At 47.0% G+C, this 17,032-nt stretch overlaps 1 protein-coding gene across 12 annotated transcripts in view; it reads left to right on the top strand.

The window, feature by feature from the left end:
- Window positions 1-17,032, top strand: part of PPIP5K2 (diphosphoinositol pentakisphosphate kinase 2) — a 160,743-nt gene that overhangs the window by 143,019 nt on the left and 692 nt on the right. For 4 of the 12 annotated variants that reach the window (XM_040421590.1, XM_040421592.1, XM_040421596.1 and 1 more), the window contains 4 exons: window positions 5,265-5,384; window positions 5,972-6,034; window positions 6,822-6,968; window positions 10,796-10,921. In XM_040421590.1, the coding sequence (XP_040277524.1) occupies window positions 5,265-5,384; window positions 5,972-6,034; window positions 6,822-6,968; window positions 10,796-10,921 (456 nt within the window). The remainder of the gene's footprint in view (window positions 1-5,264; window positions 5,385-5,971; window positions 6,035-6,821; window positions 6,969-10,795; window positions 10,922-17,032) is intronic. The other 8 variants (XM_040421591.1, XM_040421594.1, XM_040421600.1 and 5 more) reach the window with 3 other exon arrangements.

Here is a 17,032-nt window from a genome sequence, read left to right on the forward strand (position 1 = left end):
CCCGGGTGGCGGCATACATACATTCTGTGGGCGGTGTACGCACTCTCACTGGATTCGCTGCCGGCCATGGGCATGCCTCCTTCGGTGGCATACACACTTTCTCACCGACTGCTCGCATTCTCCCTGGATGCGATGCTGGACATGTGCATGACCCCCCCCCCCCCCCCCCCCCCCCCCCTTCCTTTTCTGGGCGGCATACTACACTCTCACCAGATACGTTGCTGGCCTTGAGCATGGCCTCTAACATGGGTGGAACGCTTGCGCTTCCATTGGATACGGTGCTGGCCTTGTGCGTGACCACCCCTCATTCCATGGGTGGAATTTTGCACGCTCACAAGATTCAAGGCTGTCCTTGTATGTGCTGTACTGGACTTGCACATGTTTCCCCTTCATTGGCGGAGTAGTTACACTCTCACGAAATTTCGGGTTGGGTGAATTGTTGCACACTCACTTAATGCTAAGATAGCCCTGTGCATGCCCCCCTTTTTCACTAGGTGGACCTCCTGCGTTCCTGCTGGATACTGTGTGGCCATGTGCATGGCGCCTTTCTGGGCGAAGTATGGTATGCCCTACTTCTCTGACGTAGGTACGGCCTTGGGCATCACCCCCTTTTTGGGGCAGGCCTTTGCATTCTTGCCCACTGCAGTTTGCCAGGTACATTTCCCCCCTTTTTCGGGGCGGTCAGTTTGCGTTCCATCGCATACCATACTAGTCTTGTGCATAACTCCTTTCAGTTTGCACTCCCGTAGATACTGTGGCACTCTGTGGCTGGCCCTCTTCGCTGAGTGATATATTTTTGCAGTGAGCGGACGTTCTTGTGCGTTGTTTCCTTCTCGTCCCGTAGGTGGGTTGGCCTTCTCACTGCTTACGGGGCTACTCGTACGTATGCCTCCTTTCCTCCTGCGACATACCTTTTCTCTTGGGATACGATGATTGCCGCAAGCCTTGCACTATTCTCTAAGGAGATCATTCTGTCCATCTGTGTAAGCCTAAGGTGTTGTCCAATAAACAACAAATGAATACCTTATATTTAAGTAGACGGGCTCTACTGTTCGCTACTGCACAGAGCTGGGTGGTACTCATTCATTTCGTTGGCCCATTTGTTCTTCCGCGGCATTGTTTCCCTGTGCTAGTGGTCACATGGTCGAGAGCGCTGTCTGCAGCGCCCTTCGCATTTTATGTTGGCTCTGGCGGGACTACGGTCCCCTCGCCTAATACCATTTCCTCCTCTTCGGGTGCAGTGTGGTATGATTCTTTCCGGATTGGCGCCCTCGGTGCTTCAGTCTGATCTGCTACCAGGTTCGGGCCGCTATTCTTGGGAAGGTCACCCAACTTCTCTTGGGTGCTCGCTTATACAGGTCTGGGGGACCTCCACCTTGGGTTCTTCAGGGTATTCGCCTTCTGCGAGGCGGTGAACCGGGCGTCTCTGTGTAGCGGTGTTCTGCTTTTGAGCTGTCCTATGGCCTCTCTGTTGCCCACTCCCCCTTTCGGTTGGAGGGTGTTATACCGGCCTCTGTCTCGCCTGCCTTTTTCTCGCCGGCTCTGTTTGGCTCCCACTCGGTACAGATCATTCCGATGTGGCGTCTGTTCCGGCCACGCTTCAGAGGCTGTTCCTTCACTGCCCTTCCCTCTGGGGAAAGCATGGTTGTTCATGTGGATGGTTCTGGTGTTCCTTTTGAGTCTCCCTTGTCCACACTGGCTGTACTAGCTGTGTGCCTAGTTACCGGGTCTACCGTTTTCTGTCCTCCCGCTGGGTGCAGATTGCGTTTTTTCCATTTTAGGCAATGTTTCTGCTTTGGATTCACCTTCTCGGTAACTTGGGAGGACTACCATTTGGTCAGGATTGTCTTTTAAATCTCCCACACCGGAACTGTAGTCCGTCTTCCTGTGGTGGCTATATTGGCTTCGGCTTTAGCCTGTCTTGTCCTGGCGGTTGCTGGGCGGACCCTTCGGTTCCTGTCCGTTTGTCCTTCTGCTTCCCCACTCTGGGGGGATACGGGACAACCTTGCTCGGGGGCCGACGGGACCAGTTCTACCGACTGTTCTACCCGTGTTACGGGTCTGCGCCTGATCATTGGGTTTTCACCCGCTTGCCCAGGCAACTCTAGTGGGCTCGCTAGTGTTCGCTTCTAGCCGAGTTTTTCGTCCAGGATCTGTGGTAGGACTTAGGGTTTTACCTGGGGTTCTGTGGGAAGCTGGGCGTTCCCCCACTCTGCCTTTCTCCATGGTTCTGTCTTTCTCCAGTCCGGCCTGGACCTGGGGCTGGGACTCTGTTGCTTGAAGTATCAAGTGTCATTCCTGTCCTTCCTCTTTCAGCGTTCCCAGGCCCTCTGGGCCTGTCAGGAACTTCTTCCATGGAGCGGCTCTTGGGTTCCTTTGTACTGTCCTCCGGTACCGTCCTGGGAACTACATACTAGGCTCTTGGCGCTCCAATTTTTCCTTGGAGCCGTTACAGAAGTTCCCTCTACTAACAGTTGGGTTTCTGTAGCCATCGTGTCTCTGATGGGTGCCTGAGTGGCGGCCCTTCTTGTTCCGAGCCTTCTGTCTTCCCCCAGGACAGGGCTGTTCTCCATTCCGTCTCTTCCTTCCTTCTGAAGATGGTGTTTGTCTTTCATTTCATTGAGGCAGTCGTCCTCCCCTTCCCACCCCAGGGAACGTTGGAGATCTCCGACTCTTGTCGACATTCGGTCTCTTGTGTTCCCAGGAGGTCCGTGCAAAGGGTTGACGGCCTCCAGGGTGGCTTTCCTCCGCTTTCTCAGAGTGGCTCTTGTTGTGGTTGCCGCACCAAGGGCAGGGTTCTGCTTTTGGTGTCACCATTCATTTGGCCAGAGTTGTCGGTTTTTTCCTGGGCCGGTGGCATTAGGCTTCGGCCATGCATTTGTGCAAGGCGGTCACTGGTCTTCCTTGCACACCTTACCGAGTTCTACAGGGTGCATACTCGGGCTTCGGCGTATGCTGTTTCGGGCCGCCTGGTCTGCAGGCGGCGGGTTTTTTGATGCCTTCGGGTGCTTCGCCTTGGTGCTGTGGTCCCTCCCCCTTTGGACTGCTTTTGAACGTCCCAAGGTCTTCTGTGTCCCCCAAGGAAACTGGGCGAGAAAACGAGATTTTTGTATAACTTACCAGTAAAATCTCTTTCTCGCTCTTTCCTTGGGGGACACAGCACCCACCCATTCTTTGTTCTTCTCTGACTGTTTCCGAGTTTGTTTACCCTTTGGGTAGTTGGCTTGTTGGTTCCAATTTTTGGACTTTGCCTTTTCTCACTACTTGGACACGCAACTGGCAGTCTCTCTCTCCAGGCTGAGGGTATAGCTGTGGAGGAGGGGCTTAACAGTCTTCACTTAGTGTCACGCCTCCTAGGGAGATGAGCTATACCCAAGGTCTTCTGTGTCCCCCAAGGAAAGAGCGAGAAAGAGATTTTACTGGTAAGTTATACAAAAATCTCGTTTTTAAGATTGCAGTTTCCAGGCTGTTGAGTATTAAATATTATTATTTTTTTTTGCTCTTTTTGCCGCTCGGGTGGGAATAAGCAAGAGCGTCGTGGCCAACACTCCGACATATATGTTAAAGGGGCCTTCTCACTTAGGCAAATGTCATTTAGACACAGTTAGTTTACATCACGTTATACGCTGCTCGTTGGCATGGTTACGACCACCCTGTAATCCAGCCGCAGTGGACGTGCTTGCATACTGTAGAAAAAAGTGCAGTACTATGCACTCCCATGGTCCCGGCCACCAGAGAGGCTGGCACCTTTTCTTATCGTGTGCAAGCACGGCCACCGCTGCTGTATTGCAGAATGGTCATAACCTCTTGATACAACAAGTAGTCTATAATGTGATGTAAAAGTGCATCAAGCCAGCAAAGTAGGCAATATGGACAATCACAATACATTAGTAAGTGCCTTCACTTTCTCTACCTGATAAATGTCATTTGCTGAAGTGAGACAACCCTTCTAAAAGGGTTTTTCAGGATTTTTTTTTCTTACTGATGATCTATTTTCTGGATAGGTCATCAGTAGGTGATCGGTGTGGGTCTGACACCTGAGACCCCAGCTAATCAGTTGTCTTGAGAAGGCAGCGGCGCTCCTTTGAGTGCCACTGCCTTCTCACAGCTTACCAGGCACAGCGCTGTACAAGCACGGTGCCGGGGACCTGGTGAGTATCGTCTATAGGAGACGCTCCGGCATTGTGGGGGGTACTTGTACTATTGGATAACCCCTTTAACACTACATATATATATATAACTGGAAGCCCTCCACCCTTTAGTGAGAGAGAGAATCAGTGGCACAATATAGTAGTTCCAGGAGCATTTAGGTAGGGAGCCTCGGCAGCATACAGCTTGATAAAACGATGTTTATTCCACTTACTGATACATTTGAGATAAAGGTGTCCTGTACTGGGCTGGACTCCACACAGGAGAGAGTTTTCGGTGTCGGCAGTGCCGTATGTGTCATTACGAGAAAGGGGTTGACGTTGCTATTGAAATGAACCAGAGACTGAAAGCATGGAGCCAGGACAGATATCTGGAGGTCAGGGCACCTTTGATAATTTAGGTATATAGTGTAAGTGTTATGTCTTCTATTTTCTACACATATAAACAGAAATGTCCTGAGTTAGACAATACATTTAAAGGAGTTGTCCGAGATTTAAATAAATAAATAAAAAGGCAGGGTAGGTGTTCTAATACTAACCTGCTCTACTCCAGTGGTGCTGTTAGGATCCTCCTGGCCAAGGTTTATTTGCCTGACTGCAGCAGTGCCTCGCCAGTATACTGCACTCGAGTGCTGCAGCCAATCACTGGCCTCAGTAGCCATGCGTGGTAGACGGGCACGTTGTTGCTGCTGCTAAGGATATGACTTGAGAGTTTCAGCAGGGAGGATCACAGCGACGGTGCTGGAATGGAGGAGGTTTGAACTAATGGGTAGAAAGTCTTCTTATTTTACCTCAAGTATGGCACAGGTTAAGTTTTCATAAGAATGTAATGAGGCTTCTACTTCCTCAGAATTACTGTGTTTTCCCACCTATCCCCCAAAGCACAAGGTGTGTTTTAGCAAGAATTATTAAATTACGTAAAATGCTAAATTTAATATTTTTTGGTGAACAGAAGCTGGCACAGGATACCTTAGATAGAGGACCGTGTTCTATTTATCTGTAACAATGCCAGTTCTTATGTTCAGTATGGTGCCAGATGAGAACTGTATTGCATGTTGCATGCATCACTTGTGAATAGGTACACTAGGTTGCTGTATTTTCTCTAACTCTCACTAGGGTCTCACTGCGCGGGTCTCTTTAGTACTACTGTGCTCGGGGCCTCTTCAAGTGCACCTAACCTACTGGATTATGCTCGTGCTCATCGTAAAAAGCTGACTACTTCTGGCTGCCTAGATGGTATGTGCAAATACACGCACACTGGTTTGTGCACGAGCTGAGCCTCTGACCAGAGGATGGCATGCACAGTTTTGGTGTGCTATTTATTTATTTATTTTATTTTACAATTTATTTTATTTTTTCCCTCCAATAATGTATTTAAGAAATTGAAAAGCTTAATGTTTCCATCGTCAATTCCATAAGTTTTCTTTTTCATTCCTCGATTTTTTCTTTAAATCAGATGTGTCTGAGCCCAAAATTTTCAAAATTTATTATTTAATATTTGCAAAACCTGTAAAAAATAATAATTTATTGATGTTTTTTTTTTCTTATATCCTTTCCACTAACTCCAGTTTAAAAAGCTAAAACCAAAGTAGCCAGCTTTCCTCTGAAGTTTTTGAGGTTTTCACAATAAACAACTAAAACGTTTCCTCTTTTAAAGCGAGTGTCTTTGCTGTGATGGCACTGCATGCTGCTGGATTTTAACAAGTTGAAACCCACGGGGAGTCTCTTCTTTTCTACTTCCTATTTCATAATTTTTTTTTTTTTTATATTTTTTTTATTTAGTAGCTTTTATGAATTTCAGGTACTCTTTTTCTCTTTCTTAGACTCCACACGCAGCTCTGCTGTTAAAAGGTTTTCTATCTCATTTGCTCGACACCCAACCAATGGTATGTTTTGTTTCTTTTAAATGATACCCCCATGCTACAAATTTTATTTTAATTTTTTTTCATTTGGTTTCCAAACATGGGATGTGAATTCCACTTTTGGTTGTCACCTCATTGGCTTTAGCATTTCACCACAACTATTTTTGTCTGTTCTCAAACAGCAAGTCGTCTTGTCATTTTATTTTTTCTCTATTGCGTTAAAAATAGCAGTTATTAAAAATACATTCAACATCGGCATTAATATGGTTATCTGAATTATGATTGACTGATGTCAGATTATTTTTTTCCGTTTTTACAATCCATAATGTGTTATTACACATTGTTGCTTTAATATATTTCTCTGGACTCTTTGTAAGCACAGGTTAATTTTTCATTAGGAATCCTCATCATAAGATGTAAAAAATATATTTTTATTAAATGTATAAATGCCGTCTTTCAAAACAGTTTTGTAAATTGATTTTCCATTGAGTAGAATATGTGGCTGTGCTTTGTTAATAATAATCTTTTACCTTTTGTGGTAATTACTTTGTTGTGGTTTTGATGCAGTTCTAGTATTAGCAGAAGTGAAGGTAAGTATGTGGTAATAGAGTTCTGAATACAACTTTAGACTATTGTTTTATGTGTTGTACATTGCTTTATCTTTATTAAAGGTAGTGGTACTGTGGTGTTTTAGGCAGCGAGTGCTGTTAATTTTTTAATTTTTTTTAATTTTTCATTTTTGTAATGCTTTTTTAACATTATATAGGTCTTAATGTAACAATGTATACACATTTATATGTATGTCTTCCAGGATTTGAGCTGTACTCCATGGTGCCTTCCATATGCCCTTTAGAGACTCTCCACAACTCCTTATCTTTAAAGCAGATGGACGAGTTCCTTGCGGCAATTGCAGCCCCTTCGAGTGACTGTCTCCCGGATACTCCAACAGATTCTCCTTGTAGGGTGTTTTTTTTCTTCTATATTTTTATGAAATTAAATGATGTGCAGTTGTCTGTGTACATAATAATATAGATATGGGTATACTTCCAAGGTAGGTGGTTGTTCTAAACCAAAAAACTCACGTATACTAGTGTGAAAACGTTAAACTGATTCCTCTGAAGAGTGGCATCCACCACCATAGAGTTCCATTTAAAAAAAAGAAAAGGATGTTAATTTATATTTTTTATTTTTTGCTAGACTTTTAGGAATGGAAAAGTGTAGTGTACTACACTTTTGCATCCTATTTTATTTTATTTTTTCTAATGTACATGTTAAACGTAGGCCAAAAACGTGATGGGAGACCACCTTTACTAGTACTGCACATACTGCTATATACCATCAGTATATAAGATGGCTATCTTTCCTAACCCTTTTCTAAACATACACATTTAGATAGGCTGAGTGTGCAGGTTTATTTCAGTATGGACAGAGGGAAAAGTGTTGCAAAAGGCATCAGCATATCTGCCCGGGAAATAAAGGATTGGGAATGGTAAAATCAAATATTCCCATGGCAGGTTACGAAGGACTATTACACATGTGACCTATAAACTGTACCACTCAATTGAAAAACAAACTGAAATCTTTTAGGTGGAGTGAAGAAAACAAAACAAAAAAAAATTTATGTGGTTGCATAAGTGTGCACACCCTCTTATAACTGGGGATGTAGCTGTGTTCAGAATTAAGCAATCACATTCAAAATCATGTTAAATAGGAGTCAGCATACACCTGCCATCATTTAAAGTGCCTCTGATTAACCCCAAATAAAGTTTAGCTGCTCTAGTTGGTCTGGTCACGGTCATATTGTTGTTTGACCGTGACGCGGTTGCCAGTGGCAACGTGTTGTTGTTGGTTTGCACGTACATTTCCCCTTTAAGGTGTGTCTCCTTGCTGTTTGGTGAGCGAGGGGTTAATCTTCTAGCTAGTGGGGATTTAGGTGTGTCCTGGGTGTGGCCACTAGCTTGACTTTATCTGTGGCTTCCTGGCTGGGGGCAGTTGTACTCCAGCCTTGTTTGGTGTTGGAGCTCTGCACCTTTCCTGGGTGATTCTGCCCAGTACTTGAGGGCCACCTTGTTGGACATAAATTGTCTTCCTTTTGTATGCTCCTTATACCCTACTTCACTTGTTGTAAGTTAGGTGTGGGTTTATGTTCAGGGTGTGTTGTACATCTTGATTGTTATATGTCTGGGCTGTTGTTGGTGTTTGTCCCTGCATGTATGTAAGACGTTTTCCCTGTGTGTTGTGTCCTCCGGAAGGGGGTTGTTTTCCCGGAGGGGTGAACCATTAGCCTGTATCCAGCGCTGCCATGCACCTTGCGGCATGGGGGTCCGGGCGGAGTCTGGTGTGCTGGATACCTGTGTGAGTTGCTGGTACGGCGTCATGTTTGGTGTTAGGGCTCCTGTACGTATGCACGGGTTCCAGTCATGGAGACTTCGGCAGGTAAGTGTTTTGTCTTGTATTCTTACCTGCCGATCCTCTTGCGGTGTACGGTCTCTCCTTTTCCCTGCTATTAGGTCTTTAGAGACTCTTGTTCTTCCGTGTCTTGGATGAACAGGACGTCTCGCCCTGCTCCTTATCAGGGCGACTCAAGGTCCCAGGTTTCCAGGGTATGAGCCGTCCTACCATCTGGGTCCGCTCATACAATGAGGAGTTAAAGAGAGGATTAGGGACGCTATAGGAGGTGGAGAGCTTCCAAAGTATCAGAGGGATCTCATTGTTAAGATATCAGTCAGGAGAAGGGTACAAAAGAATTTCCAAGGCATTAGATATACCATGGAAACCAGTGAAGACAGTCATCAAGTGGAGAAAATATGGCACAACAGTGACATTACCAAGAATTGAACGTCCCTCCAAAATTGATCAAAAGACTAGAAGAAAACTGGTCTGGGAGGCTACCAAGAGGCATACAGCAACATTAAAGCTGCAGGAATATCTGGCAAGTACTGGCTGTGCGGTACATGGTAACAACAATCTCCCTTATTCATATGTCTGGGCTATGGGGTAGAGTGGCAAGACGAAAGCCTTTTCTTACGAAGAAAAACATCCAAGTCAGGCTACATTTTGCAAAAACACATCTGAAGTCTCCCAAAAGCATGTGGGAAAAGGTGTTATGGTCTGATGAAACGAAGGTTGAACTTTTTGGCCATAATTCCAAAAGATATGTTTGGCGCAAAAAAAACACTGCACATCACCAAAAGAACACCATACCCACAATGAAGCATGGTGGTGGCAGCATCATGCTTTGGGGATGTTTTTCTTCAGCTGGAACTGGGGCCTTAGTTAAGCTAGAGGGAATTATGAACAGTTCCAAATACCAGTCAATATTGGCACAAAACCTTCAGGCTTTTTCTAGAAAGCTGAACATGAAGAGGAACTTCATCTTTCAGCATGACGACGACCCAAAGCATACGTCCAAATCAACAAAGGAATGGCTTCACCAGAAGATGATTAAAGTTTTGGAATGGCCCAGCCCTGAATCCGATTTGAAAATCTGTGGGGTGATCTGAAGAGGGCTGTGCACAGGAGATGCCCTCGCAATCTGACAGATTTGGAGTGTTTTTGCAAAGAAGAGTGGGCAAATCTTGCCAAGTCAAAGTGTGCCATGCTGATAGACTCATACCCAAAAAGACTGAGTGCTGTAATAAAATCAAAAGGTGCTTCAACAAAGTATTAGTTTAAGGCCTTATTCACACGTCCGTTGTTTCTTTCCTGATCTGTTCCGTTTTTTGCTGAACAGATCTGGACCAGATCTGGACCCATTCATTTTCAATGGGTCCTGAAAAAAATCAGACATTGAGCTGTCCGTTTTTTTCCAGGACCCATTGAAAATGAATGGGTCCAGATCTGTTCAGCAAAAAACGGAACAGATCAGGAAAGAAAAAACGGACGTGTGAATAGACCCTAAGGGTGTGCACAGTTATGCTAGCATATTATTTTATTTTTATATTTTTTTCTTCCCTCTACCTAAAAGATTTCAGTTTGTTTATCAATTGAGTTGTACAGTTTATAGGTCAAATTAAAGGTGGAAAAAGTTCTGAAATGATTTATCTTTGTCTCATTTTTTTACATCACGGAAACCTGACATTTTAACAGGGGTGTGTAGACTTTTTATATCCACTGTATATATTACATTGTTGGCTAATTCCACTTGAGGAAATTTGGAAGCGGGCTGATCAGGGTTTGGTTTTGGTGACTGTGGATGAAGTTTGAGCTCGTTGTAGTCATAGCATTCGCATATATGAAATGGCAAGGTCTTTCAATTACACACACCAGATAAGGCTACTTTCACATCTGAGGATCTCAAAACAAGAATTAAATGGTTCAGATTTGTCCCCACTCATTGTCAGTGGGGACAAAACTGATCAGGATGCATAAGTATGCATCCGTTCCATTTTGGTGCCATACACAAAACCACTGCAAGCTGAAAATCAATGTAAGTCAATGGTGCCAGATCCATTTTTATTTCTTTTTTGTTAGCAAAAAAAATGGATCCAGCGCCCATTGATTAACAATGATTTTCATATCAGATCCAGTTTGTTCAGTTTTGATTTAAAACATTTGGATGTATTAAATGGCACAGGTCCATTTATTTCGGTTTTGAGATCCTCTGCCCGATCTCGAAACCCGGAATTAAGAACGCAGATGTGAAAGTAGCCCAATTCACAAAGCAAGGGAAATGCATCATTTGAACCCACATATTGGGAAGTAGAACTAGTCTGAAGGCTGAGGTTGTAGGAAACATTATTTTGATTTATTTCACGCTCAGGACATGATTTTTATTTGGTGTAGGTACTCCTGGGTTTCACAGTCATGTCGGCAGGAAAGTCTCTTTGAATACATATACTCCTGCTAAAATACTTCCGACACCATTGCTTCTTGGTGCTGATGGTACCATATCAGACCCTGCTGTTACACGTAAGTAAAATTACAAAAACAAAATCTATAAATTTATGGAAAATTGCATACTAGTGATATATGGGTCCTTGTGCAGCTTAAAGAGTATTCCGGTAAAGTAATACAATTTTTGAAAAACTGCATTAAGGCTGCAGGCTGTGACCCAACCAGAACCCGTACCTATACATATAACCAGAGTTTCCATTTACCTTGCAATCCATTTGTCTAGCTCCTGTGTGAGCCTGCAACACACTGAGAGTATCATGGCGTCTGATCTTCCTTCACAAAACTACAATCCCTAGCTTTCCTGCTGTGAGTGTTGATGTTTACTGATTGGCTGCCTGATATACAGTCCGGTCACGCCCCCTCTACTCGGTAATCACCAGCACACTGGCACGCCCTTTGTTTCACAAGACATTTAGCTAGAGATTTGATAGCAACACACTGAGCATGCTCGACCTAACAAAGGCTCAGGTCGATGCCATGGTAAGTTGTGAGGAAACAGTGGATAGCAGAGGAAGAAAACTACTTTTATAACAACTGAATGGTAAATATGTGAAATTTACATTATATTAGCTAATTATTGATGATAAATTAGTCTAAAACATAAGTTATATTTCTCGCCCATATTTATTGGGGGACACAGGAACCGTGGGTATAGCTATGTCCTCTAGGAGGCGTTGACACTAGTAAAAGCTGTTAGCTCGTCCCCTGGCAGCTATACCCCCTCCAGCCTGGAGAGAGAGCTTCAGTTTTTTCTAGTGTCAATAGGAGGCAAGACCTCCCTGCTCTGCAGGGATCTCCTGAAGATTTTTTATTTTAGTTATTTATTTTCCTTCTTTTCAGGTGGGAAACAGTGATCGCCTCGCTCCCCTGCATCCCGCCAGGAGAAGGGTCACCCTTCCAAGCCCCTTTTCCAGCGTCCTGCCACTACGATGCCAGTAGCTGAAGGGGTGACCCTGCTGGAGAAGAGGAAGGGTGAAGATGGCGGCAGGAAAGAGAAGAGGATGAAGATGAGGTGAGTACATGGGACTAGGTAAGTATGTTAACCCTCCTGGCCCTCCCTCCCTCTTGGTGGCAATAGTCTTCAACAGCACAGGGCTTCAGCATAGCCCAGCTCCCCTGAGGCCATTCCCAGCTCTGGAGTCATTCCCTTCACTCCCCCTCCTGTTGTCCTCCAAACCGGGACAACGGCACATAGGGGGTTAATGACCGCCGTCCGGAGCGCACATGCAGAGAGGGGGAGCGCAGGAGGCTCCCGCTCCCTGACAGTAATTCTTCCTGAGCCCTACGGAAATGAGTTTCACTATTGCAGCGCGGGGCGCGCCTCTCCGGAGGGGGTTAACTGTGGTGGCGCGATGACTTGCTTTCAGCCGGCACCGCATCGGTGTTCCGGCCACGATATGGTTTGCCCGGCCCGTTGCTCTTTTCTCTGTGGCCGGCTGATGCAGGAGCTAGCAATGCCCTAATCGGCCGCAAACTTCATCCCCTGGAGGGGGGGGGGCTCTCTGGCGCAAATTCTTCCCGCCCTACTTCCCCCTCCACCAAAAACATGCTGAGCTCCGCCCCCGGTCCTCAAAAGGCCTTAACCCTTTCTGCCTAGCCACCTCTTAGGCCGGCATATCTGGGGATCTACTCCTAGCGCAAGTTTTGTAATGTGGAAAAACTTAACATCTTCCTGCCTCTTGTGCGCTTGAGGCCGGCATCTTAGCTTTAAAAAAATAAAATGTGCGCCATACGGGTCCCCCTCCTCTGCCCTCACTACCGCAGGAGCACCCTGTCTGGTGGTATCACGCTGGGCCCGTGTCATATCTCGGATAAGTAGGACCTCTCATAGTTCCCAATCTGCACTCCGGGGCCGTTTGGTTGATAATTCTCCACCTTCACAGACCCTGTGGAGGACAGCTGAAGTATTCCCAATCCACCCTCTGGGTCGTTTGGTTGATAATTTCCACCTGCGCAATCCAGTGAAGGACCTCTGAAGGATTCCAATCTGCCCTCTGGCGCCGTTTGATAATTCCCCACCTCCGCAATACAGTGGAGAACCTCTGAAATTCCCAATCCAGCCTCCTGGGTCGTTTGGTTGATAATTCTCCACCAGCGCATTCAATAAAGGACCCCTGACATTCCCAATCCACCCTCCTGGGTCATTTGGTTGATAATTCTCCACCAGCACATTCAATAAGGGACCTCTGAAATTCCCAATCCACACCCCTGGGTCGTTTGGTTGATAATTCCCCACCTGCGAAATCCAGTGGGGGCCTAATGGAACTCCCAGTCCACCCTCTGGGGTTGTTTGGTTGATAATTCTCCGCCGGCGCCATTCAATTAAGGACCTCTGACCTTCCCAATCCACCCTCCCGGGTCGTTTGGTTGTTAATTCTCCACCTGTGCAATCCACCCTCCGGAGTCGTTTGATTGATAATGCACCACCAGCGCGATCCGGTCGACAGACCTCTAGAATTCCCATTCCACCCCCTGGGTAGTTTAGTTAAGTCCCCACCTGCGCAGTCCGCAACTGCCAGGGGCGAGATTCTGAGGGTTAGACATACGCGCATGCGAACCACAGCACATCTTTCTCCTCACAACCCCACCCTTCCTCCCTGGGTCACGCTCAGAAACGCCCTCCCTCACAGGAGAGGGACTGTCCGAGGGAGAGAGGGGGGGGGGCGCAGAAAATCACCCTGACATGAATCCGAAGCAATCTCCCAAGATTGCGTCTACAGTGGCCAGCAGTACTTGTCGCCCTTCCATAGGCAGAATACTTGTACTACTTCGGGATGCAGTACTTGCCTTATACATCGTCCCCTGCCACAGGTGGACTAAGTATAGTAACTGGACGTATAATTTCCCCCTTCTGTAGGTGGCGGAATTGCATCTCCACTGGGTTCAGTACCTGCCGTATGCATTAGCCCCTTCCTTAGGTGGCGCGATTACATTATCACTGGCTACAATGTGTGCTGTAGGCATTACCCCTTTACTTGGATGCATTAATTGCACTCCCACGGGGTACAGGACTCGCCACATGCACTAGTTCTCGCCGTGGGCATTAACCCACTTCATAGGTGTAATATTTTCCCTACCACTGTCGTAGGTACTTGCCATATGCATTCCACCTTCCGTAGGTAGGGTAATTGCGCCACCATTGGATACGGTCCGACTGTTGCGCTATCCTTCCATAGGCGGAGTGTTGCACATCACCGTGCTTCCTGTTGCATTACCCCCTTCCACATGTGATCCACTAGCGGGGGAATAACTAAACGTCTTCAGATGCTTCAATTTAACTGCGCCACGGCTCTAGGTGCCTTCACTTAGTTCACAAGGGGGGCGTGGCAACAGTCAGTACCCGCGGGTGCCCGGTACTCTTTCTCTAGTGGTATATGGGTGCCGCCAGTGGATACGGTGGCTATTCCTCATTGTATCCTTTTCCTTTTGGTGCTGGTTTTGGGCAGGGGGTTACCTAGCATCACTTATGTGTCCTAGAGACCCTCATCTCCATGGGCCTCCATTGTTACAGTCTGTCATGATATGGTCTGCATCAATATGTAGTGCGTACACTATTGCACATGTATGGTGAGTATGTTCCAGCGAGTCGAGTGTTCACTGACTGTATTCTCTCTTCACCACTCCTTCTCTGGGAAAGTGGTTATGCTGGCACTCTGGTTTAGCTGCTACAGCTTGTTCTCCTCCTCAGGTGCAGCTTTTCGCTAATGCTCGAGTTCGTGGTTGCTGCAGTGGGACATCCCCCTCAGGTAGGGGTCCTACCTTGGCGCTAGCTTGGCAGTTGCGGCTGTTCAGCGCCCTTCCAGGTAGAGTTTTTAAGGTTAGCTCTACTTAACTGGGGCAGTATGGTATGTGGCTTCTACGGATCGTCTCAGGCCTCCCCCTCAGTTTTGCGCTGATGGGGCAAGCGCTGGCTACTACTGTGGGAGCGGTATTGCGTTACCACTACATACTTGGGTTCTTACTGCACAGCTCTTTCGTCAGGCGGTGGACTCTTTAGCACTGAATTCGGTGGCCTCTGCAGGTGGCCCCCTTCTCTGCTGGGGTATGGGGAAAGCAGTACAGCGTGACTCCCCTTGCCTGGATTCCTCCCCAGGCTGAGTTTTTGCACACCCACCTAATTCTTGGCTACTTCTGTATAGCGCCTGTCTCAGATGGGGAATGGGCTTACACCTAGCTTATTTTTCTCCTGTCTATTCCTCCTCTGGCTCATGGTTCATAGCCACCCCGCATGCCTTGGTAGTTCCTACGTTACTACCTTCCCTCATCTGTATTTGCACGGGGTACTTGGTGGCCTTCCATTCCAGGCACTCTCCGGTCCCGACTGGTGGGCTGTGGCGCCCTTCACATCCCTCCTTCTACAGCGACTCTACCATTGGTCTGTGTGTGCTAATGGTATCTACACGAAAGCTTCCCACCTTTCTCTCCAGAGCCAGAGTTCCGGAAGCATACGACCTAGACGCCCTGATTTCTCCTTGGCGGGAGTTTTCACTTCCTACGCGTTTCTTCCCCTCCTTCCCAGGGTTCTATGGAAGATCAAGATGGAGGACATTCCGACAAATCCTGGTCGCGTGTGGTACACCGACCTCGTTCTCCTTCTAGGAGACGTCCATGGGTCACTGACACTCAGACAACCTTCTTTCACAAGGTCCGGTCTTACATCAGCATTTAGATGACTGTGTGGTTCTTGAAACCGCCATTCTGACGTGGAGAGGGTTTTCGGCGGATGTCATCTATTATGGGAAGGTCTTGTTAAAGTCGGGACAGCCCCTCACTCCGTTTTTTTCTCTCCCCACGGTCCTATCCTTTCTACAATCAGGGTTGGACCTTGGTTTAGCCCTTAGTTCCTTGATGGGTCTGGTGTTGGCGCTTCTGTCCTTGGGCAGATTTCCAGCGTCCTCTGGTGCCCATGGAAACCTTCCTTCAGGGACTGGCACATACGGTTCCTCCGTACCGTCCTTGCCGCCTTGAGATCGTGTTCTCTCGGCGTCCCAGTCTTCTCCCCTTGAGCCCTTGTGGGAGTTATCACTCCGGCTACTGTCCTAGAAGGTGGTTTTTCTTGGCTATCACATCCATTAGATGGGTGTCTAAGTTGCGGGTGCTCTCTTGCAAAAATCCCCTTCCTGGTTCTCCACAAGGATAAGGCGGTTCTCCGACCCATTCCTTCTCCCAAAAGTGGTCTCTGACTTACATATTAATGAAGAAATTGTCCTTCCTTCATTGTCCCTCTCCTTCACACCCTACGGAAGGGAGTTACACTATTGGACGTTGTCAGAGCTGTAATCTTTATTGGCAGCCTCTAGTCCCTTCCGGCTTACGGAACCCCTTTTTGTCTTCCGGAGGGTCCTCGCTAGGGATTGGCGGCCTCCAAGATGGCGATTGCACGTTGGATTCGGTCTGCAAGTGCTGAAGCATACTGCGCCCGGAGCAGGGTTCCGCCCTTAGGTGTCACGGCTCACTCCACCACTGCGGTGGGCGTTTTCTTGGGCTCGGAGGAATCGCGTTTCGGCTGCACAGTTGTGTAAGGCGGCTACTGGTCCTCCTTACACGTGTTCACAAAAAATTACCAGGTGCATACTTATGCATCGGCGGTCGCTGCTTTGGGCCGCGTGGTCTTGCAGGAGTCAGTTCTTAGATGCCTGCAGGGATGCTTGCTTCCATTGGTCTGTGGTTTTTTTCCCTCCCTTTTGACTGCTTTTGGACGTCCCACGGTTCCTGTGTCCCCCAATGAATATAGGCGAGAAAATTAGATTCTTGTGTAACTTACCTGTAAAATCTCTTTCTCGCTCTTCATTGGGGGACACAGCACCCACCCAGTATTATTGTCCGGCCACAGTTGTGGCTGTTGCTCATTTGAACCCCGTTGGGTCGTTTGACATGGTAGGTGTTCCACGTGTTTTTCTTTGGTTGGCTTGCTTCTCCTCCTGCTTGTACACAAACCTGAAGCTCTCTCTCCAGGCTGGAGGGGGTATAGCTGCCAGGGGAGGAGCTAACAGCTTTTACTAGTGTCTACGCCTCTAGAGGACATAGCTATACCCACGGTTCCTGTGTCCTCCAATGAAGAGCGAGAAAGAGATTTTACTGGTAAGTTATACAAAAATCTCCTTTTATGGTAACCGGAATACCCCT

The sequence above is a fragment of the Bufo bufo genome, chromosome 2 (assembly GCF_905171765.1).
Source record: "Bufo bufo chromosome 2, aBufBuf1.1, whole genome shotgun sequence".
NCBI classification, from domain to species: domain Eukaryota; kingdom Metazoa; phylum Chordata; class Amphibia; order Anura; family Bufonidae; genus Bufo; species Bufo bufo.